Genomic DNA, 24,094 nt, shown 5'->3' with positions numbered 1-24,094 from the left:
TTTTAGTTGATGGTGTGCAGCTTCTGTATAAGCTGTGGTTGTTTCAGAGCCCTTTTTTTTTCAGTCATACTTCTAAAGTTAATGTTTTTGAATTTATTCTTTCAGCATGGATTAATATCCCAAAATTGTTGAACTTGTGAATAAACAGTCATTTATAGTATGTATATTTCCTTCATATAATGGGACTTGTGGCCATCTGATGGCTTCTTTTTGAATGTACTTGTGATGCACATAACTTGCCTTTTGGTTGAATACGGATATATTTGGTTCCAGGAGATGGATCGCCTTTTCCAGCTTCGTTTTCAGCCGTCACACGGAACATGTACTCTTCGTCAGGTGATAGGCCTTCCACTGGAATAAGTCATATGACCATAGTGAACGAACTGGAGCTAACTATACTGTGGACAGAGCACTTTGTTTTAATGATGAATTTAGAAACAAGCTGGCGTTTGACAAGTAGCATCTTACCTTTAGTGAAGGTGTCTTGAACTGTGTCGGAATAAAGTGTCCAGCGAAGTGTGTTTCGGTCATGGTACTCGAGTATGTAATTCGTGATTTTGGAGCCTCCATCCGATTTTGGTGGTTTCCAGGAGAGCGTGAGTGAGCCAGTACTGGAAATATCCGAAGGCTCAGGCATCCCTGGTGCACTAGGCTTCTCTGAAAAAGCAGCCACATCCATTAGTTGATTTGCACAGAAGTGGCAGAGCACTGGAATAACAAAAGCATAATGTTTTACAAGATTTAGTAAAATTTAAACTAATATAGAACCTAACAGATGGGAATAATGATATTTTGCAGGAAGAGCAGTTGTCCTGTGCGATTGCTGTGTGGCTAAAATAATATGTGTGGCTGGCAATAGCTTATCTACTGAAACGGTAATTCTTACTCACTGAGCATACTTGCTGAATAAGAGTCACCTTTTAGGTACTCACTGTCAAGATTTACACTGGAATGTTAACTCTTAAATGAACCTGTTGTGTATCAGTGGAAAAATACAGGTCATTGCGTCTGAAGCCACAAGATTTGAAAAGGAAGTTACCACTGTTGGACATATCGCTTAGCATGCATGTACAAAGTGAAGAGCCTTGGTTCTGTCATAAATCACCTGCTTTTATTACTTATTCAGCTTCTCAGGACTGTTTTGCTTAGGTCTTTGCTCCCTATAGGAGCTGTAACTTTCAATTTATTACTTTTGTTTTTAAAGTATTTTAATGAAAGTAGTAAGAGAGAAATGGTGATGTGGTTGCATTTTTTAATTATAGTCATAAAACAAGAGTCTGTCTCAATGGCAGCGTTCTAGTTGCACGCTTAATGACATTGTGGACTGAGGTGTGGTAGCTAGTATAACAGTATACCTGTTGCAAATTACCTGCAAGTACATTGTGTGGGTTTGTGACAGCCTTATAACTGAACCCATGTTCTTCCACCAGTGAGAATATGGCTGTGCAAAGTTTGCAAACATATACAGGGGAAAAATGTATCTTTGCATGGGGCCTTTTGGGGAGGCAAACTTTGTCCAGGTTTGGGAAATTTGTTTCTGAAACAAAGTTTGTGATTTTTTAAAAGAAATTAAAGTCAAAATATAAAATTTGAATGGAGGAACAAGAAACCAGAAAGAAGTATTAACTATGCAGAGAAACATTGGTAAAAAAATCTGTTGTTACTGTACAAGCCTTTAATATTGGAAAATTCTCCAATTGTAGAGCTGCTGTTTTTCACTTTTGTAGATGCATTGCAGAAGAAACTTTATTTTTGGAGAAGCTGAGGTTGATGCTGTGCATGGAACCATTTGCTTATTTGCTGTGGATGTTTCATTGGAAGCAGAAAATATTCACTTAACTGCAGTAATCATTGTGACCAAAAAGCAATTTTTTAATCCTTTCATGAGCAACAGCTCATCAGACAAATATGCCACCTAATTAAGTGCACCCACCTATAATAATACGAAGTGCACCTTGGAGATAAAAAGTTTTCTCATGCATAACCTAGTGAATATTAATAAGTATCTTATACATGCGGTAACACATGCAACTGATGTGCTCGCGTATGGACCCAAGTAACTGTCATATCTTCTCTATGGAATGCTTGGGAAACTTTCAGACACCAGAAGCATGCTTCCTAAAACTTTGGCCGGGATGCCAGAGACGTAAAATAAATTGAGAACTGTCGCACACCCTGAACAAAAATCCTGGAATGAGTGACCCAGTGTAGACTTGTGTATCTGGCTCATGCCATATTCTTGTAAACTGTACCATATTTACCCACAATACAGGAGGACAATCATACATTTTGCCAACCGAGCATTCTTTTGTTGATAGTACTTGCACAGAAAAATTACCAGCATATCTTAAGTATTATAGGCAGCTTGGATATGTAAGTGGTGGCTGGCCACACATCTCACCAATGCAAGTGACGGTGAAGGGCTTGCTGCATTCTCCACAGGAGTTCTTGAGAGTGAGTGTCACAGTTCCTGTGTCTGCAGGTTGCAGGTCTTTAATTGTCAATGTTGCCTATAATAAATAAACAGGCACTTAGTTCACAGGCAGAAAAGGTTGCAGGTGTTTAATTGTCAATGTTGCCTATAATAAATAAACAGGCACTTAGTTCACAGGCAGAAAAGTTAGGACTATTCATTTGTAAGCATTGTATACATCAAACAACCAGATGAGATATTCAGACCTTTTCCTTCTTTCATACCTTCCATAACAGCCTAACACTGGAGTTTGCTTAGAACTAGTAAGTAGGGTGCGCAGGCATCAAGACATACACCTGCAGTTATAATACTGTGGAGCATTCTGAAGTGGTCAAACCTGTACATGACTCTAAGAACGACTTCGTCCAACTTTTGTTCTTGGAAAGAGTTGATCCTATGGCTCTTTCTGGTTATTTATTCAGCAGCAAAAGACTCATTTGTTGCACAGAAAAATGTGTCCACAAATTTCTCCCATCACTCCATTAATGTACACACTGAGAAGGACTCCATGATCACTGCTAGTGAATGGTGATGCTGCCTAGCCTTTGGAGTCCACGTGAAAAATACTGTAGTTTTCGGAAGCACTGCAGTTTGCTTATGAAATTGGCCTGGCATGGTGGCACCTGTATTTCATTTCTTTTACCTTCTCTAGCTTGTAAAAGCTCTGTTTTCAGTGAAAGTAGCGTATTTTTTATTCAAACACCAAAATCTACTAGTACAGGCCAACTTCAGTTTTTCAATGTGTTTTCAAGTGACTACCAGCACCCTTTGAACACCCAGAAGGCCTGTGCTCTGGGTGTTCTACAATGGTGTTGGGAACATGCAGCAATTCAATTAATGCAGCATTTGCATACTGCGTAATCCAGAATGTTGACGTGAATAATATAGAACAAAATTTTGCTGGACACTGAGATTTTTAGTAGGTGTTGAATTTGGTAAATTTGGTAATTTGGCAAATTTGGGGTAAAAAACAAAAGAAACTGTGCTCTTCAGCTAGCTGTGTTTGGTTTAACTTGCTGTAATGCAGATTCTGAAAATGCAGCTTGATAATTGAAATTTTCATATTTAAGGCTTATGCATACACGTTCATAACACTTAACAATACATGCAGCCCTGAACACACTGTGCCCCACTGCAGTGACTCAGCTGTTAGGGTGCTCAACTGCTGAAATCAAGGATGCGGAATAAATCCCAGCTACTGTGGCTTTTCGATGGAGGCAAAAAACGAGGCGCCTGTGTACTTTATTATGTCAGTGCATGCTTAAGAACCTCAAGTGGTCGAAATTTCCAGGGCCCTCCACTACAGTTCCCCTCATAGCTTGAGTTGCTTCAGGACATTAAACCCTATTAAAAAACAAACAAACCATAGCGTACATTGTGTATTTCTACTATTTAGGCCCATTATATCTTACCTACTGCTATACCATGATCTTTAGATGATCATGCTATGATACTGTCTTTTATATTGTTACATTAGGTCGCTGCCATTTGTGACATTTGTGACATTTGCACACAATTCGTCGTGTCACGACACTACCGGCTACTCCCCCTTTTATCTTCTATACGGCCATGAACCTCTGCTTCCTTTTGACAGCCTGCTCCCGTCTGTCGTCACTGCCAGCTCATATCCTCGTGACGCCATAGCCCGAGCTGATGCTGCCCGCGTTGTAGCTCACAACCGACTCGCAGTCTCCCAGCACTCCCAGAAAGTTGCTATGATTCCTGTCATCGCAACACCCAGTATTCTTATGGCTCTCTCGTGCTGCTTTGGACCCCAGCTCGCCGCGATGGCCTCTCGGAAAAACTTTTGCCCTATTATACAGGACCCTACCGTATTTTACGACAAGTGACTCCAGTGACACATGAAATTGCGCCCTTGCATCTTGCACGCCATACCTCTACACCACGCACCGATATGGTCCATGTTGCACGCCTCAAGCCGTACTACACGGACCCTGGTTTAGACGCTAGTAAGGTAGGAAGCGTGCAGAGTGGGTCAGAGAAATAACTCAAGTTACTGACATTCTAGTGGAAACTAAGAAGAAGAAATGGGCATGGGCAGGACATGTAGTGCGAAGAGAGGATAACCGATGGTCGCTTAGGGTAACAAACTGGATTCCAAGGGAAGGAAAGCGTAGCAGGGGGCGGCAGAAAGTTAGATGGGCGGATGAGGTTAAGAAGTTCGCAGGGGTCAAATGGATGCAGCTAGCACAGAACCGAGTTAATTGGAGAAATATGAGAGAGGCCTTCGCCCTGCAGTGGGTATAGTCAGGCTGATGATGATGATGATGACGCATCGGGACGGTGCTTTTCAGCCGGTGGGGTAGTGTTACATTAGGCGGTGCATGCACTGATATGCGCATAAGGAAGGAAGAAGAAGACTCTCGTGAGTTTTGGAGAAGACGACGTTCGAGCAGTGTCGGCTGGCGCCTGCAGAAAACGTCTGTTGTTTGAAAGCCTTGTCTTCCGTGTCCGCCCTCTGCTCCAAGTTGAACTATTCGTAACAATATTATGATTGCAGCCAGCTTGAAATTAATGCAGCATATTTAAAAACCTACTAGTAGAGAGGGTATACTTTCAGAACGTATATGTTAGCTGTGCTCCTGTCTGACCTTCATGGGATTATCCTCAAGGTTTCTTCAGTGGACATAGTTTAGATACCTAAATTGTGTCATGGCAATTACTGAACAGAAAATTTGCTAATGAACTCTTGATGCAGGACAATGCAAACTGTGTTTAATGATAATGTTATGCAAACAATATTGCCTTCAAATAACTGTATCTTAAGAAAACTGTATTTTCTAGCAAAAGTAATTATTACTTTAATGGATTTTGCATGCTGAAGCTATGCTGCGTGTTAATGGTTTTCCTATTTGCAACAGGCTTTTTTGAAATGTGGCTTGTGTGGCTGGAACTTGGTAGGAATTATTGCCATGGTGTGTACACTTTTAACTACAGAACAGTTGCCTAATGTTTTTTCTCTGTGACATCTATACTACATCAATTACCCAGAAAAGAATAATTCTATGATCTTAGTGTGTGTGCAAGTTCCATCATAGTGAAACAGTACTTGGGTATTCCGTCATAAAAATTTAGCTTATCCTCATGCAATGCAAGTCTTCTTCGGTGATATGATTTTTCCACATAAACGTCTGGCTCCATGTGATTCTTCTTAAGTGAATCTTGCCAGTTGGCCAGGTTTCCATGGTGCCAAACTTGTTAATCTTTATGAAGCATTCGGGTTTAGGGCTATGAGTAATTTAAGCACCTTTACACTGCAACCCTAATGTTTATTTGGGCTTCTGCAAAAGCTCAATCTTCCATGAAAGAAATGAAACGTGACCTGAAGACCTGCAAAGCATTTTGCAAAGAACTACGAAGAGGAATTCTAGCAGCTTAGGCACACAATTGGTAAGGGCAGTGCAGTTTATGAGACAAGGAACAGAGAGATGAGGCTCTCACAAGCTCTGACGCATTAGTGTTCTTATCGCACCATCTCTTCCCTTATTTTGTTTTCGTGCACTGCATTCACCTGCTGAACACCGACAAGCTGAATTCACTATTAGATTGAAAGCTTTATGAATGTCCAGACAGAGTACCACATAAATCAGCTGCTTTGTAATGTCTCGTGAGAGCATTATGAAACAGAACATGCAGGCTGCTGCTGTTCTGATAGCAGATTGGTCTGCTTGTAGTTGTTAGTGAATGTCTCTTCGTTGGTGATTTTTTTTCTTTCCTGTGACCACTTGACACGGCATGTCCAGGCAGTGGATGTCTAGTTGCCAATCACAACAAGAGCCTAATCTGGTAATGTGCCTTGGATAATGGAATTGCTCTTATTAACTTCTTGTTGCCTTCACTGTAGCTGGACATGAACGTCCTGTAATGTAAGGTGCATTTGTTGGTGGCTTTTGTGAGCCCTTCTTGATAATCCTTTTGAAAAAAGGCAAGAATGGGGCTGCTGAAGTGTGCCAGAAAATGGCAGCAATAGTTAAATGGTATACTATTTTACTTTTCAAAAGGCAAGCTTTGTCTAACCATGCATTCAGCATGAAGCAGGGTGTAAAGAAGTGGATTTTGGGTAGGAGCTGCTGTGAATAATTATTATGCTTGGGCAGTCTTAATAGGAAATCGATTTAATTATTGTGACTGCAGCACAGATCAAGCTCTGTAGTAATGGGCAGGCTCATTGAAAGGCATGCTTCATTAGCGTCCTGCAGTGAAAAACAAGGAGGTAAGCAAGAAAGCAGATGGGTGCAGCATCACCTCTTGGGGAGAAATTTCTTGAATTATCTTGTTCTTGACTGGTTCCAAGGGCTGTCCATTCAGTTTCCATGTTGCAGTTGGTTGTGGAATGCCAGTGTAGGGAATGGGCAACTTCAGTGTTGTCCCTTTTCTGGTTGAGAAGTTTTCTTTGCTTGTGGTGATCTTTGGAGGTGCTGCAAAAAGTAGCGTATACAGCAACAAAATGATGCGTTTATGCAAATCAAGTGCAGAATAATATTTACATAAGAAAAATGTAAACGGCCCAGTCATGGTAGTGCGATGGTTAGGGTGCTTAACTGCTGTGTCCAAGGATGCGGGATTGAATTCTGGCCGCTGCGGCCGCTTTTCAATGAAGGCGAAAAGCAAGTGCCTTTGTGCTATGCATTGCCAGTGCACTTTTAGGAACCCCAGGGGGTTGAAATTTCTGGGGCCCTTCATTACAGCGTCTCTCATAGCCTGAGTCGCTTTGGGACATTAAACCCCTTAAACCAAAACACGAAACTATAAATGGAGACATGGTTCTCTTGCTTGGGGAGCTTTACAGCTATGAGTTCCAGTTTTATGAAACCCCTTTTTATGAAATGTAATCTCATTCTTTCTGATAGCTGGCAAGAAAGCTGAAATCGTGGCTTTATTGGCACTGAGTTGAAAAGTATTTGCATGTACAAGAGAACTTGTTAAGGGGATCATGGGCTCCGACATTAAGTGAGTGTTAACTGGTAGGTCACCTTTTGTGGTTATCAGTAGAACTCCTCTATAGTAAAGTCACCTGGACTGGCAAAAATCTTTACTAATCAATTGTTGGTGATAACATGTCCCTGAAGATGCTGTCTGGTAATTAAATGGCGACTTACTAAACATGTCTTAATGGCTTACAAAAGAAATATTCCAAAATACCTTCCATCTGTCTATTATTGTCTTTACATGCATATATTTTTTAGTTATCAGATTTTATGTTTACATTGATGTGTGAGTAGATCGTTATAGCAAGAATATAACAAAGCTGCGAATACAACATGAGTTAGACTTTATGTGAAAATCAAAGCTTTGCACGAACATGGCGTCATCTTTCACTGTTTCTTTCATTTATTGGCAGTAGTTGCAAAATGCATGCGATACAGTCAAGTGCGGTCAAATCGCACATGCGGCACTTCGACTTCTCGCTATCACTGCCTTGTGCTGCAAACTTTTGGCCATTTCTTCTCTTCTCTACGGCGCCTTGCACTTTTGCTCTCTTTTGCTTTCTCAATTGATCGTGCTGCCTCCTTTCCACATTTGTAGTTAGCTTTATTTCTCTACTTTTTTTCTTTCGCACCATGTGCTTTGCCTCATTTTACCAAGGCCCTCGTAAAGCTTGCTTCTCCTCACAGCTGATGAGCCTAGTGGTAAAGCCATCTAAAAAAAAATGCCGGTATTGTTATTATTTTTTTTCCCCCCCAAAAAAAGAAAAAATATTGTCTCAGGATCCCAGGTTGCATGCATGCCGTGATATCATTTCATGGGAAGTATGTTGCACTTCACTATGACTGGTTTTTATTAAAAGCATATTTACTAAAAACAAAAAAAGAATTGTACAGTCTATGAAAGAACTAGTGCTTCAGTTTCACTTTACTATATCAGAGTTCACTATCATCATTATCAGCTGGACTACACCCACTGCAGGGTGAAGGCCTCTCCCATGTTGCTCCAATTAACCCAATCCTGTGCTAGCCTCATCTACTTGAGCCCTGTGAACTTCTTAACCTCATCCGCTCACTTAACTTTCTGCCGCCCCAGGCTAAGCTTTCCTTTCCTTGGAATCCAATTTGTTACTCTTAGCAACCATCGGTTATCCTCTCTTTGCACTACATGCTCTCTGCCCATTCCCATTTCTTCTTTATTTCCACTAGAATGTCATTAACCCAGGTTATTTCTCTGACCCACTTCTGCATGTTTCTTATCTCTTAACGTTACACCTACCATTTTCTGTTCCATAGCTCTCTACATTGTCCTCTAGTAGAACCCTTTTCGTTAGCCTTCAGGTTTCAGCCCCATATCTGAGTACAGGTAAGATGCAACTGTTATATACTTTCCTCTTGAGCTATACCGGTAAGGTTTTAGTCGTAATATTTCTTCCAAATACGCTCCATCCCAATTTTATTCTCCTAGTTATTTCCCTCTCGTGGTCTGGATCTGCGGTTACTACCTGTCCTAAGTAGACATATTTATCTACGACTTTCAGTGGTTCGCTACCTATCATAAATTGCTGTTCCTTCCGGAGACTGGTGAGCATTAGCTTACTCTTCTGCATATTAATTTTTAGGCCTACTTTTTTGCTTTGCCTGTTTACGTCATTAGTTATTCAAAGCAATTCATTCCCTGAGTTACTTAGCAAGGCAATTACAGATTACTGAGGTATTCTCCATCAACTCTTATACCTAACTGCTCCCATTCCAAGTCTCTAAATGCTTCTTCTAAGAAAGCTGTGAATAGTACTGGGGAGATCGTGTCTCCTCGCTTAACACCTTTCCTTATTATATTGAGTTTAGTATAGCGGGGTTTTACTATAGACATTTCACTGAACAAAAGCCCTCATAGTAAAACATAAGACTTGTGGAGGTTCACTATACTATCTTCAGTCCTGTAACTTGGTTTGAGTTTTATGTTCTATTGCCTGGATGTTATGCTGTGTATATAAAGACACTTATATGAAGAGGAAGCTGATGGGTTGTGCCTTGTAAGTTGCATCTAAGTATTATGTACCTGGAGATTTTTTTCCCTTATATCATACATGAATAACAGACAACACAATGCGAGAGACTTCTGTATTTTGAAAAAATGGCTCTAGTAATGTCCTTGTGGTGCCCAAGTATGTATAATACATAACTGCAAAAACATAAAACACTCAGACTGATCGCAATAAAGATTTCTGCACTGTTAAACTTGGAAAACAATCTCATTTTTAAATTATAAACATACCAATTTGTAACAACTATTTAGTTTTATATTATGCTATCAATACACCAATTTGTTAGAAGTACCCAATTTTATTCAATATTTTGTGCATCTCTTACTGCAGCACATTCTTATGGCAGTGATTTCTGCACAGAACCATATGTATTCATGCATTTTGAAGAAGCTTTACTGAAACAAATTCATGCACCACTAACCATGAACAACAACAGATGATGAGCACTTCTTGTCCTTGAGGACACATGAGTAGACACCTTGGTCATCTATTGAGCTTTCACGTATGATTAGCTTCCTGCTCTTGCCTTCTGTTGTAACAAGCACCTGCAATTAAGAATGTAACACCGGTCATCCACAAGTTCACTATTGCTTCATTTCATGGTCAGGCCAGAAAGGTTTACTTTTAAACACTGAAAGGAAATTTCTGTGTTATGTATAAAAAAATTAAAGCGTTAAGAATATAATGGTTGCATTAGGCAGTTCGAAACTTTCTTTCATTCAAGTGAAGTATTTAGTGTAATAGCAAAATATGGTGCTTACTGTTTATTGCTACATTGACATCTGTGCTTAAGTTGCAGCTTTCTTGTAATATTATCTTTTTGGAAATACTACCATCTCAAGCTTTGCGCATTAAGGCATACCCTTGCCTGCATACTGATATTTTTGCATTTGCGGTACAGTAAAATTTCATCTTGCTCTGTATAGGGCTCAATGTGGCACTAATTGCTTTCACTGTGTTTATAAGTTGTAGGTACTCCGACGCATGGCTACTCAAAGGCATTTCTAAAAGCTGCTTGCGACAAACACGGAGTATGTGCACTTTGAAGGGTACCTTACGCTTTGTGATAAGTTTTGAAGGGTTTCTTCTCTGACAGTCTAGCTTTGTGCTGTCTGCATTGAAGATTTAATCACTGCTGCTTACTGAAAGCTTTTTTTTTTTTTAACGAGACTGTCGAAAGTGTTCTTCGGTAGTTATTGAAGAGTATAGCTTCTAGATGACTCTGTAATCATATACTGAAGGCAAAGGTGTCCCGCTAGTAATTGTGTTTAACATATGCAATGGAAAATCTGAAAGCATGCATCATAAGTGATACTGAATTGTCACAGGGCATAAACTTCTCAGTGAGCAGCTAACCTTGTAAATAATTCAATTGTGTATGTGTCGCGCAATTATCTGTGAAGGCTACAAAAATCTAGAAGTGTGTCACATGCTTGGCAATCTTTTTGCCACATACGCTTGCCAAAGCATACTTCATTGTGAGCAAAGCACAGGAGGGTTTGATTGAAAAAGCAGCCCCACAAGTAAGAAAGTCCAAAGAGGTATTGTTTGTGGCGACAAAGTGACGTTCGTGACTTATTTTTAATCCAGGGCAGGATCATGGCTGCTGTTTCATTTGGTGAATAGCAAGGTGTGATAGCCAAGGTGTGTTCTATTAAATACTCTAATGACCATCTCCATTCGAATTTGAGTGACTAGGTTCTGTAATGGTGACAACGTGCAGCCCGTCACGATGGGCTCATTGCCCTCATCACTGGTGCCTTTGGCAGACCTAGCTCTCCACGGTTTGACTTTTCTACAAAATCATGGCCAGCACGTGTGGGATATGCTACATGGAATTGAAAATGTCATCCGCACAGTGGTGGAAGAGCTTTCAATGCCATTGAAGGAAGAATTTCACTAGCGCTTTCAAGAGTATGTCTGCCATCCTAACGAGTGCTCTTATATGGACGAAAAAGAGCTTTCACTAAATAAAATTCAAAATCCCATTGTGCTGCTTTGATGCTGTAAACTTCTGTAAACAAAACCTGGTACAGCTGTTACTTAACTCTATGAAGTACTTTCTGTTCAATTAGTGTGCTACAGTTATGAACTACAAGGTGACAAAAAGGATTGCTCCTAATGAGTATGACACTGAAGAGAGTTGAATGGTCCTGGTGTAAAAAGAATGGCTGCATTTTTCTTATACTTCATCAATGCAGCTGTACCTTTTCAGATGGGTGAATTGTGTCGCCGTCCTTCATCCAGCGAACCTCAAGTGTTTCTCGTGATACTTCGACAAGCAATGTTACAGTATCACTCTCACGGACGATCACATCATGAAGCCGCAATGTGAACTCTGCATCAGCATCTGCAAAAGATGTACCACCAAGTTAGTTTGTATCATGAGCTCCACAGCAGTGGTTCTCTACCATGATTGAAATAACACACTGCACTACAAAAAGACTTAAGACTAAACATGTAATGAACAGGACAAGCGCAGATTCATAACTAGGTTTATTTGAACAAACAGAACTGTTTGTTAAAAACAAAAACTAGTTGCTTGTTCAAATAAACCTAGTTGCGAGTCTGCACTTGTCCTGTTCATTACGTGTTTAGTCTTAGCCTTTTTGTAGTGCAGTGCGTTATTTCAGTCATGTCTTTGTACCATTCCGCCCAAATTTCTACCTTACTGCAGTTCTATCTTACTAACTTGCTACCAACTTTCTGCTTTACTGCAGCAAAATGGGTGTAGGAGCTAGGGGGTAAACATAGAAGTATGACAATGGAAAAAGGAGAAGTTATTAAACTTTTTGAGTGCTTGTTATACTGGTATGCACAAAGCGGTAATTCAGCATGTATTGCCTTACCTAATCTCATACATGCAATGTGCCAGTACAGGCTTTTAAATGGTTATGATCTTATCTATTTGAACAAGAGCATGCACCCCAGTCATATTTTATCATGCAGCCCGGAAAAACAGATAACTGCAGTAAAATGAGAACTTCAGGTGATGCGCCATCGGTCTCTAGCATCTTTGTAGTTTTTGTTAACTTTCGCTTTGAAGCTTGTTCAGAGAGGAATACAGCAAAATCTGTTAATAGCAGGCTGCAGGGTGCATGAAGAGTTGTTGATATAATAAGTTGGTAGAGTAATTCATATAAGCTGGACTTGTGTATCAGAAGCTTATGGTAATTGTTATGCATGAGTGCATTCAAAAGAAAAAGCGGAATGGAAACTTGAAAGAACCTGGAACAGTGCATTAGAAAACAGTGATATGTGTGCTATGTGTGTTTAGGCTCGTGTCACGTAAGCTCAGAAGACAGGTGGTACCAAATAGAGATGCAATTAATAATACGAAATAACCCACCAGCAAACTGAGATAAAGTGTGTTGTCACCTATAGTCGGGATAAAGCAGAATGCATGTCATCAGTTGTATAAAGCTTGGATAGCTTTCTTTAGCCTCTAGTGGCATATAATTATAGTCACACTTTCTTCTCATTTGCAGCCTCTCTCATTGCTCATGTGCAGCTTTGGGGAATTACACACCGCACATACCATCTCTGCGCCAAGAAATGGTCTCTCTCTCTCTCTGATTAGTAAATTTAGAAAGTATATTTAAATTTAATCAGTGAATTTAAAAGTGTTTCATAAGGCACATGCAGGTTCCAACCCCTGTGTTGTGCTCACCTTCAACATGAAGTATTGTGGAAGTCTTGACGTTGCCTGCTACACATGTGTACTCTGCAGTGTCTTCTTTGTCGACGCAAGGTACCACTAGTCGTCTCACCTTTTCTTCTTTCACAAATTTGAAGCTGTGAAGACGAACAAAGAAGCTTAGCAGTCAACGTTTGATTAAATATTTATGATTTACCATGAAGTTAAAATGTCAAGGGATAATCTGTATTGTGAATACATACAGACACAACATGTCTTATGCAGATTATAGCGATGTCAAAAAAACCTGGTGCAAGCTATGTGGCTATAACTGTTTATTTTTATCAAAATCGCTTTACAAAATTGATGAAGACTAAGCAGAATCTTATTTATAGTTATGAAGATAAAAATGTGATGCTTGTTTGTGCAATTTTGTCTGACGACTTTGGTCACTGTGTTTATCGTCTGTCCAGTTACACACTTAGGAGAGAAGAACTTGATATAATGGCGTGTTGAAAGTACTACTTTTATTTCGTCAGCATAAAATATGGGCTTGACATATTTAAAAAAAATGAATGCCTGTCTTTTACATCAGTTTAATTAAATAAGCCTAATTATAGTAAGATGCTAAATAAAAGAACATATTATTAGGAACCTTGCTTTCACAATCATCAAGAAACAACAGATGTATTACCGTTGGTCCATTGGAATAGGTTTTCCGTTCTTCATCCAGACAACATCGACATCTGCTCGTGACAGCGCCACCTCAAAAATAGCATCTGTGTCTTGGGGCACGGTTGTCTTTTCTGGGAGCCTCGCAGTAAACTCAACAGATGGAGCTGAAAGGTAGCGAATGCCCCATTGGACATTGTGGCCAGAGTATATAGGATTCATCGGCAACTGTGTAAATGTTGCCAACTACTTACGTTCAACTGTCAAACGAGCACTGCATGATTGGTCGCCAACTTTACAAGTATAACGGCCAGCATCTTGCCGAACAGAATTTTTAATTATCAGCACTTGGCGCTTCCCATCAATTTTCAGCCTAACACGATCGCTGAACTGCAGCTCTTTTCCTGCAAGAACATTGTGAATGGATGTTAGGACAAGCTATTTCACACTCATGAAGCAGCACTTACCATCCTTAAACCAACGAACCAATGCATCACCCTTGGTGAGTTCAATGAAGAATTGAGCTGTGTCGTCCTTGGCAACGGTCTGATCTGTCATGAAGGTGGTAATCTCTGGTGGTAGCTCTGAAACAGCATGTTACCAAATGTGTGAGACACTAACTATCTGCACAACCAAAGAAACTGTGGGCATTCCGTGATTCTCAAAGCATACTGTTTGTTCCTATAGTGTCAGCAGTTGTCACAGTTTCGTATATGTACAGGGTCATCCACTTCCAGTTACAACACAGTCACTGTTTTCAAAGCAACACTGCGTCCAACCCGGCTGTGCGAAAAAGCTTAGTGGCAGGCCATGTGAAGCACCACCTCCAGGTTCCATAGTGCTTATATCACTTTGCTTCGATCTAGAAGTGGATGACTGTAACCGTGGAGGAGTGGATAACCGTTAATAATTAGAAAGTCTGGGCTAAATACGAGGGGTGTCCAAAAAATAATGCCCCTTAATTTTTCTAGGAGACAGTTCACTGAAAATTTATGAAATTCACAAATGTTGTAGCCACAAATGAGCGGGACCTATATTGCTATTCAATGTAATCTCTGCAAATATGTATGGCTTTGCACCACCAGTGAACAAGGGCATGTGTGCCTACTTTGTACGGCTATTTTCCTCACAGTGCCAGCATGGGCGACAAAATCCGTGCTCACACCAACCTGAAAACAACAGAAGCGATTGCCAGATTTGTCTGGACAGTATACTGCCCTATTTTCCTTACAGTCCCGACTTGGTGCTATTTGATTGTCATCTCTGCACTTCGGGGATCTAGATTTGGGACTGACGAGAGTATCATTCACATTGTGAGGACAGGGCTATGTAAGGAGAAAAAAAAAAAAAAAAAGAAAGGAGGATGCAAGTCCACCTCAAGAGTATGAGGTGATAGTGAGAATCTCTAAAGTCGCTGGGAGGTCTCTTGGTGAACCCTGTCGCAGGCATCGGCAAGCTTATTGCTTTAACGTGGTGATTTTAATGTACTCGAAAGGAGTTTAGAGAGAGTTTTCCTGACGCGTGACCAAAGGGTCAGAGGTTCGATCCCACCAATTGACCACCCAATTTTTTTAATCGACATCCTTATGTGTTATGTCATGACACAACTTATTTCGACCAGTCGAAATTTCCCAGTGATGCCATTGTTACTTTTTCCTTTGAACAGGACCAACGTCGTAGGTTTTAAAAGCTGTTGCAAAGAAGACAATCATATCCTTGCTCATTGATGACTTGTATATTGATTTTTATTGTTCATTGATGGCTGTAGAAGTTAGGCTTGTTATGTCGAGGGTAAAGGGTCTCCATGATTGCTATGTGGGAGTGAATAGGGCTTTGGATTGATATACAAAGAACTGTCTTGACACACCATAGTTTCCTGGCTATGTGGCACAAGGGCCAGTAGTGGTGATGCCTTTCATTTTTTTAGCTTTCATAATAAAAGTTTGGTTTTCAGGGAAAGTAATGTCTTTGTCATTAAAGTGTGGCAGTTTATTAATACAAGTCAATTTCAATTGGTCCTAAGCATCCCTTTAATATCTGGGTACAAACCATTAGCTAGCATGAATGTTACGGTGAGCATACTATGCTTCAATATAGTCATTAGTACAACAGTTGACATTAGGCCTTTGCACGAATGCTTAATGTTAAAATTAAAGGGAAATACTGAAGAAAAAAAATACAGGCAGTATGAAACAACAACATAACGGCTACCAAGACTTTTTACATTGTGGCTGTATTGAAATCACAATCCAAGCAGATGTCAATATACATGAAAGCTTATTTTGAAATGCAGGTAAAGTGAGTGTTTGTTTATTGTCTGCGTATGTAAATATGACCATATACTTATGAATTCATGGTGAATGTAAACTAAATTGTTCTCCATAGCATTTGATGCCTTTTCATTTTCGATTAAAAAAGGTGCAGAATACACAGAAATGCAAAATGAATTGTGAACTGCATTCTCACTCACCAATGACCACCAAATCTGCTGATGTCTCCTGGTCTCCTAGAACACATGTGTATTCACCTTCGTCCTTAATACTAGAATTCTTGATCACCAGCTTCTGATAGGAGCCTTCAGAAATTGCTTGATATTTATCGTTGGGTTCATCAAGCTTGATTGGCTCTCCATCTTTGCACCAAGTAACATGGTCAACCGGCCTATTTGTTTTAGTGACGAACATGGCCACATGGTTTTCTTTTACTTCCACATCTTGGAGTTTCTCTACAAATTCTAAGTTCGGTTCTGGAAGGTAGGCATGTAAAACATTATTTCAGTCAACTTAAAAACCATTTACTTCCATGAATTGAAATGCCAGAGTAAAACAAAGCAATTTTCTGGCAAATGCTCATAAACATTGTACAAAAGAAAAATGTCTGTGTACCTCTCACTGTTATTTCATATGCTGCTTGCATTACAAGGTGGAATACCTGGCTGCACGGGTCACATTGTGACACAAGTGAATTTCAGTTATGCATATGTAATTTCACCAATCTGAAGGCCTCCGTTGAAGGGAGATGCGAGGCTAAAGGGTCAGCTTTCTAACTGTTGCACCAATTTTGATAAAACTTTCAGGGATCGCTTATCTTCCTCTGATTAGAATATATTATAAGTTTTATCACCCTTAGCACAAACAGAAAAAAAAAGGTGTAGCTGTCATAATGAGCGGCTAAGAGTGTCAGCTTAGGAAAACTTCCATTTAAAAAATCGTGAATATGTATTAACCGTTTGCTTAGATAACTAGGCAGTTTGTTGTGCAGGATAAGGCCAATTCCGGGCTCTTTATGACACTTTTGTAAAAATCTGAGCACTTTAAAAACAAACTTAGCTTTTTCTGTTGTCATTATATGTCACATATTTGATACTTTTATTTCTTAGAGAGTAATTAGCAATCCAAAAAGCACCTTATCTTGTTCTCAACAAAATTAATTTTAGTCGATAAAACACATTGAAAGCAGCCTTCGGCGAAAGAGTTTGGATATGGTAGTTTTCCTGACAGCTGTGCTCTGGCAAAAAGGGCAGACTGAGCAAAAATGAGTTCAAAGATTTCAGAGCATGCTGTTCAAATTTATGGCCTAAATGTATAAATCAAAGTGTTCTGGTGCATAACTAGTTCCGTCTTTTTGAACACGACACCACTCTATGGCGATTGCTTCGAGTTGTCTCTGTTGTTTCCAGCTTTACAGCTGTCCAACACCCTTGTCCGCGCTCGTAAAATGCTTTCCTTGGTTGCTTGCTGAGCAGGCCTCTTCGTCTAGTCTCTTTATTCTATCTCCAGCTTGTCTAGAATTTTGGTTAGCCAAGCTCCCAGTGATGCGAAAACAGCGTTTGAAGGTTACGTGCTGCATTTTAGTCAATCCGAGCTTCTATTTTGGCTTATCAAGCCAATCCGTAGTTGCCATGGCCCAAAATTTGCCTTCTCTTTCTGTTTTTCTTTTTAGCTGTCCACTGTACTCTCGATAGCAGGCCCGTTTCTGTTAGAGAGCGCGATAACTATGCATTCTAACTTGGGGATACACTCCGCGTCCAGCTTCTTGCCCGCTATGCGGCTGCCTCTTGAAATCAGCGTTCATAGTTGCTTTCGGTGGTGAGTGTACCCCATTTCGCAAAAAAATTAATTTTAATTTTTCCACAGCGCAGATGACAACTAAACTTGGTGAGAAGTTCCTTTAATACATGCATAATCCAAAACATCAAAAATTTAGAAACTTTTTTTTTTTTGGTGAAAGTTATGATTTTAGCCCTGCATCCTCCATTAAGCACCTGTAGATCTCAAGGGACAAATATATTAAGTGCTAGTATTTTGTATTGCTTCTTAACTCAGGAATATAGATAAGAGATGTTTCTTCCTAAGGGTTTTTGGTACAACCAATAAGTTTCTGTGTAATGCCTGATCGTGTGACAACAATATTATTATTGACAACAATATTGATATTGATAACAATAAAGTGCCTTTAGTGGCTTTGTCAGCAGGTGTGAGCAACCTTTCACAAAAAATTTGGATTAAGTTTTAAGCACCCAGCGCATCTTTTGTGATGCCAGTGCTTCACAGTTGCATTTTATTTTCCTCCTTATTTCTGTAATTCAATTTTTTTTAGACCTAGCATGAAATACATATTCTTTGAATATTTCTAAAATGATGGTTACCTTGTACAGTCACTTTTGCAGTGTGTGTGACTTTGCCTGCTGGGTTAGAAGCAGTGCAAGTGTAGTTTGCAGTGTCGGCCACCTCAGACCTTGGTATTTCGAGGGTGGATGTTGATTCATCTTCTCGTGTTATGATTTTAGTGCTGTCTTTCGGTATTGGCTTGTCATCTCTGAAATGCAAGTATCGTTGGGGATTAAAATCAATCAAATCAGGCTTGTCAATTCCAAAGATTACCATAAAATTTAGAATAAGAGCTGCCAATCGTGCCCCCCCCCCCCCCCCCCTTCCTGCTTCCTGCACTGCACCTTCCCGCTCCCTATCCCTAGCATGCATCTCACCCAGGCAACACTGCCCAGCCACATCCAGTCCAAGAATCCAATCCAATCTCGGCTGTAAAAAAGCATTGCAAACTAAAACGGCACTCGCATGGTGCTGGCTCGCCCGAATATGCACGTGCCCAAAGGCTGGTAGCTGGTGCGGATGACCACCGTGCGTGAAACATGCGATGCGCGCGACCAGAGGAGCAGATCGCTGCGGGAGCTGGCGCCGAAGTGACTTAAGACAATCACTAACATATTTGAATAGCACATCGAGTGGAAGTCGGTGGCATGCGCCGATCAGCTTGCATCGGTGGTGGCAGCGTAGCACACACTTCTATGCCCAATAGGCCCAATCAGGAATTAAAAAATAATTTTAGATCCATGTTCACTGCGGTCAATTTTTTTTTTTGTGGTGGGAAAATTTTGTCATTGCCATCTTGACTTTCGGTGTTGTACAGGAAAAGTGCCCCCCTCCATTTTTCAGGTAATTGTGGCGTGTCAGAGGGAGGCGCTTTTTCAGTATTCTAGAACAATAACCTGAACAATTAGAAGGCGTACCTGTACCACACTATGGAAGGTGGTGGCTTTCCAGTGTACTTCACAATCAATCGCACTGTTTCTTCTTCGGTGACAACCTGAAATGGTTTGAACGGGAGGCGTACATGAATATTTTGGTTGAAAATTTTTGGGCCTTGTGCTTTTTTCTGCATGCATGGTGCACCTTACTCACCGTATCACTGAATGTCTGGGTGAATTTTGGTGGCTCTTGTCGCTCTTTGGGTTTTTCTATAAGTAACCAAAATGCAGTGTTTTAAACTGTAATTACTCTAGTTATTAATATACTTGATCACAATGCTTGAAGTAAATAATATCCTACTTGAAGAAAATGAACATGGAACGTGACCACTTAGGTCAAACATGCTAAAAAGGATTAATTGCATAAGTACAGTTGGGTAACAACTTACCAATGACTTCAACATCAATCTGGCTAGTCACACTCCCTTCGCAGTTTTCAGCTGTGACATCATATGTGCCCTCATCACTTGGTTTCACATCTTTTAAGACAAATGTGACATTGATAAAATTATGATCTTCTTGTGTTTTCACAACTGAAAATCTCTTGTCATCCTTTTCATTCAGAGGCTTGTCGTTCAACTTGAGTGTTACCTAGAGTGCAGCAAAAACAAAAATTGTGGGGACAGCTTTAATGTGAGGGCATTTTTCCTCAAGTGCAGCAATGGTTATATTGAGCTGCAAAGGAAAACTTCAAATATAATTGTGGTTTGTTAAACATATTGTGCTACTGTCTCTGTGCAGCCTGTAAAATGTGGTACCAGTCACATTTGCCCATCACGACACAATAGAATCTGAAATGTTTACTCTAACGATTACATTTTTTGTGAGGAAAGGGGTAGTCACAGCATGTAATGAGCTTTGTCTTCAGTAGACAACATAGCATAATTATAAAATGGTTCAGTAATTTAAGCTGTAGCGCAGCAGCTTGCTGACTGTGGTCACTAGATGAGGCAACTATATGCATCTTATCTCTTTCGTTACCACACCTATTCAAATTGATCACCGGTGATGGGAACTTTAAATCGCAGATTTAGACATGTTGGAATCATTTCTCGTGCACCTAGCTTCACCCAGGGGTTAGTCTAGACACTCCACTTGTAGAACCAGTTTAAATTTTCCCGCTGTGGCCACGTTCCGATTTTTTATGCTCTTTTTTGACAAACTAATGTGCATATTTTGTTGCAAAAGAGGGCACGGCGACCGCAGTTGAAAAAAAAACAAAACCTGCCACTCGTGGTAATACAGCATTAGCATCGAAGTTTTGTAATCAAAAGACTTCCAGCAAGTCAAATATCAAGTCATATTGTCTGCTTTGTTATCTGATGGTGTTGAGAGGTGATAATTACCCAAAAATGGCACCAGCGATTCACTAGTGAGCTTTGACTCTGAGTCCGGGTGGTTTTATTCCACGAAAACGCATTCCTGAAGGTCCGCCGCATGTCCAATATGTATATTTGGCCTTTACAGCCAGTTTGCTGCAGTTTTGGTTTGGTGCCTTTAGAAGATCAGGAACTGCTTTACCGAATTGCACGAGAAATGAGACTGTTTCCACCTCTAGGCTTTTTATGTAGCTGAAGAACGGCGCTGTACAGATAGTTTATTTTTTTACGCAGTGTTCCTGGGTCATTAATCTTCAATTTGTATATTCTAAATTTTCTTTAATAATAACGCGTCTGTGGATATTGCATCTTTTCTATCTTATTTTTATCAACTTGCCACAAAAATGGCAATGTTCTGATTTTTTGTGTGTTCCCTAATAAATGTTTTGCTTTGTAACTTATGTTTTTGGAAAGAGCATTCCATTATGTGCAATTTTGTATGCAGCAACATGTGCTGTAGTATTAGTTGTACTGTCAAAAAAAAAAAAAAATTTCTGAGACCCATTAAAAATGGCCACTTTCTCGCGGTAACGAAAGAGTTATATAGGACTATTATTGATGGATTTCCCTCGCCAACTGTTCTACCCTTCCTCCCATTACACCCTCTTTCTTTCTTGGTTTATTAATGGTGGAGATAAATGAAATATTATTAAAAATGGCACCATACTATGCTGAAAAAGTTTCTGGACACAACACAAGGTAAAGCGCAAAACCACACACAGGATGCAGAAAGGTGAGACGAACACAGGCACTGGAACAGAATCAATAAAAATTTTGTTAGTGATATTCAGAGCGATCGCAAATGCAGTAGTATGAAATTGAGTCAGGAGAAGTTAGCTTTCCTATGCAGTGCTTTAGTTATAGAGAAAAAGCTCTTTGTAAAGGTATGATTTCTTGAGATGTCATGCCCTAAAAACGTAAGCGCTATTTATTAGTTATTTATGTTCTTTCAGGCAGTGATGGTTTTGGAAATGTCAGCAGGAGAAATGGCAGGCGCCTGTTCAGTCTTCTCATGCTCCTGTTTGTTAAGCAAATTGCAGAACTCTAATTGTGCACACAAATATGTTGGACTCTCGAATATTGAAGAACAAATGAGTTCTGACATTTAGTTAAGATTTAGAAAAGGTAGAAAACATATTCAGTGGGCTTCCTTTTTACGATGACCTGTGTTAAGCTGAGCATTTTGGGGATTTGTACATCATCATCATCATCAGCCTGACTATACCCACGACAGGATGAAGGCCTGTCCTATATTACTTCAGTTAATCCGATTCTGTGCTAGCTTCATCCACTTGAATCCTGCAAACTTATTAACCTCATCTACCCGCCCATACTACGCTTTTCTTCTCTTGGAATCCAATTTGTAGTACATAGTTCCTCACAAGCACTGTGAAAAAACAAAAGTATTGGTAGCTTAAACCGTGAACTTGTGCTCGGAGATTAGTGCAAACTCTTGCCCAGCCATCCCGACCAGAAATCCAGGGCACCGTATGACCGACTGGTTTGTGTTTCTGGCATTGCAGCGCATTACAGAAAACAGATTAATATAAAGAACAACGTAAACAGCAAAAAGCAAAACTAAACATGATTACACATGCAACTCTGAGGCGCCCAACAGTTATTTTGAAGCTAGTGGACATTTTAGAAAAGCTTACCTCTGGCTCGGGTGTTCCAGTGACTTTTATGACTAGAGTCAATGTACTTCCTTCGTCAACCCTCAAATGAGGCCGCAAAGGCGCTGAAAAGACTGGAGGAACTCCGTCTATTAAAATGTCCAACAATGATGATGATCTAGACACTGTGCGCCTGGAGATAGTCTGCTCACTGATGAATTCTGAAAAAGGATGCAAAATGACACATCATTTGAGAGAAAACCACTAGAAAGTTCTTTTGCTTGTTATTGCTTTGTTGTGTCTTTGTAGTAGTACTGAGAGAATAGACAAATGTAGGTTTATTTCTGCATAGCCCTTCATTTTTCCCACTGTATGATCTATGAGTTTGTATTTATTGTGCATGCCTTCCACTTAGTGCAGTCATTGTGTTTTATACAGTTAGAGCAATTTTGAATGTGGTAAGCAGTGTGGGCCATTTTTATGTGCACTGTGGTAGCAGTAAAGTATTCACCCACTGTGATGGTTCAGTGGCTATGGCATTTGGGTATTAAGGCCAAGGTAGTGAGTTAAGTTCCTGCTGTGAAGGTGACATTTTGATAGTGCAGAAATATGAAAGTGGTCCTGTTTTGAGACTTTGGTGCAGGTGGAAGAAGCTCAGGTGGTCAAAATTAATCCGGAGCTCTCTCTTTACAATGTATGCCTCACACACTGCCTATATGTTATAAAGTTCTGCAAAAGCATTACATCTCATAGTACACTTCCTCGTTTAGCCCATCAGCTGCCTGGAAATCCCACAAAACAATATGTTGGGCGAGTTGGTTTTGGAGGAATGTGATTATTTTGTCGGAACTTTTTATTCTAAAACGATCATAAATACACAGAACGCTAAGGTCTGTTTCAAGTATTTTGTGACATGCTTCTGCCATGTCCCTGTCTCATATTATTGCACAAAACGGCCAGTCAAGTTTATAGGTTTTCAGCGAGAAAAAAAAAATTTCAGGCTACTCTTTCTTGCTGTTCTCAATCATACTCGCCTGGTTACCCATCTGAAGTTCTGACTTCAGTGGCTATAAAGCAGAAAAACTGCCTAAAATCTCGGAACACTAGCAATTCCGATAGGCAAGCAGAAAAAAGGAAGGTTGTTGTCATGCCACATCTTCATCAGGTGTCGCACAAACTTAGAAAAATTGGAAACCAGGCGGGTATTGATGTTCGTCTTTTCAGTGCCTAAAAAACTTGCTAGCATATGCAGCAAAGTCAATGGAGAGAACCGCGAACCACGCAGGTGTTCGATTAGGCACGGGGATTATTTTGTTACATGTCAGGAAGGCATAATCTATTCTCTGCACGTGTCTTGCGGAAAGAAGGACATCGGTTAAACTGTTCACTGTCTTAATCAAAGACTAAAAGCACACTGCGATAATGTTGTGCGTGTGGCTACTGGCCATGTAGGCAAACATTGCAGGGACTGCAAACGAGACAGTAATGACAGCGGAACTTGTGAACCTACGTACTCTGATTGCACAGTCATCGGGAAAGACCGTGACGCTCTAACGAGGGAGAGAATAGAGGCTCATATGATTGCAAGATTGCAGGAGGATTGTATTAGTGCAGTCTCAGTGTCATTATCCTCAAAAGAAAACAAGTACCTCGAGTGTGAAATCTTACACGTGCTGCTGGCGACTGGCTTTTTCCATGTATCTTTTTTGTCTTTTTTTTTGTGTGTGTATTTTCCTTCCTGGTTACCAGTGGGTATAAAAGCCTACTGGCTTCCTAATAAA

At 40.2% G+C, this 24,094-nt stretch overlaps 1 protein-coding gene and 1 long non-coding RNA gene across 4 annotated transcripts in view; one reads left to right on the top strand and one right to left on the bottom strand.

Moving 5' to 3' along the window:
* sls (sallimus) overlaps positions 1–24,094 on the bottom strand; it is a 208,793-nt gene that overhangs the window by 19,670 nt on the left and 165,029 nt on the right. The window contains exons 116-131 of the mRNA XM_084590954.1: positions 22,356–22,534; positions 19,711–19,912; positions 19,476–19,531; positions 19,304–19,380; positions 18,425–18,594; positions 16,247–16,522; positions 14,244–14,360; positions 14,031–14,180; positions 13,799–13,943; positions 13,138–13,262; positions 11,675–11,817; positions 9,889–10,012; positions 6,740–6,912; positions 2,402–2,510; positions 469–657; positions 241–351 (exon numbers count right to left, since the gene is read on the bottom strand). Of these exons, the coding sequence (XP_084447080.1) occupies positions 241–351; positions 469–657; positions 2,402–2,510; positions 6,740–6,912; positions 9,889–10,012; positions 11,675–11,817; positions 13,138–13,262; positions 13,799–13,943; positions 14,031–14,180; positions 14,244–14,360; positions 16,247–16,522; positions 18,425–18,594; positions 19,304–19,380; positions 19,476–19,531; positions 19,711–19,912; positions 22,356–22,534 (2,346 nt within the window). The remainder of the gene's footprint in view (positions 1–240; positions 352–468; positions 658–2,401; positions 2,511–6,739; positions 6,913–9,888; positions 10,013–11,674; positions 11,818–13,137; positions 13,263–13,798; positions 13,944–14,030; positions 14,181–14,243; positions 14,361–16,246; positions 16,523–18,424; positions 18,595–19,303; positions 19,381–19,475; positions 19,532–19,710; positions 19,913–22,355; positions 22,535–24,094) is intronic.
* The window catches only part of LOC146206307 (uncharacterized), a 60,129-nt gene that overhangs the window by 31,708 nt on the left and 4,327 nt on the right, over positions 1–24,094 (top strand). The window contains exon 3 of one of the 3 annotated variants that reach the window (XR_014704428.1): positions 11,683–11,903. The exons of 1 other annotated variant lie outside the window; for it this stretch is intronic. This is a non-coding gene — a long non-coding RNA (uncharacterized LOC146206307). Of the gene's footprint in view, positions 1–273; positions 6,785–11,682; positions 11,904–24,094 lie in introns of those variants that run through there. One more of the 3 variants, XR_014704426.1, reaches the window with a different exon arrangement.

This window comes from Amblyomma maculatum, chromosome 1, assembly GCF_055883805.1.
Source record: "Amblyomma maculatum isolate TAMU_Amacu chromosome 1, ASM5588380v1, whole genome shotgun sequence".
Classification (NCBI taxonomy): Eukaryota; Metazoa; Arthropoda; class Arachnida; order Ixodida; family Ixodidae; genus Amblyomma; species Amblyomma maculatum.
The sequence above is the reverse complement of the archived record's forward strand: the minus strand, read 5'-3'. Positions and strand labels throughout refer to the sequence as shown.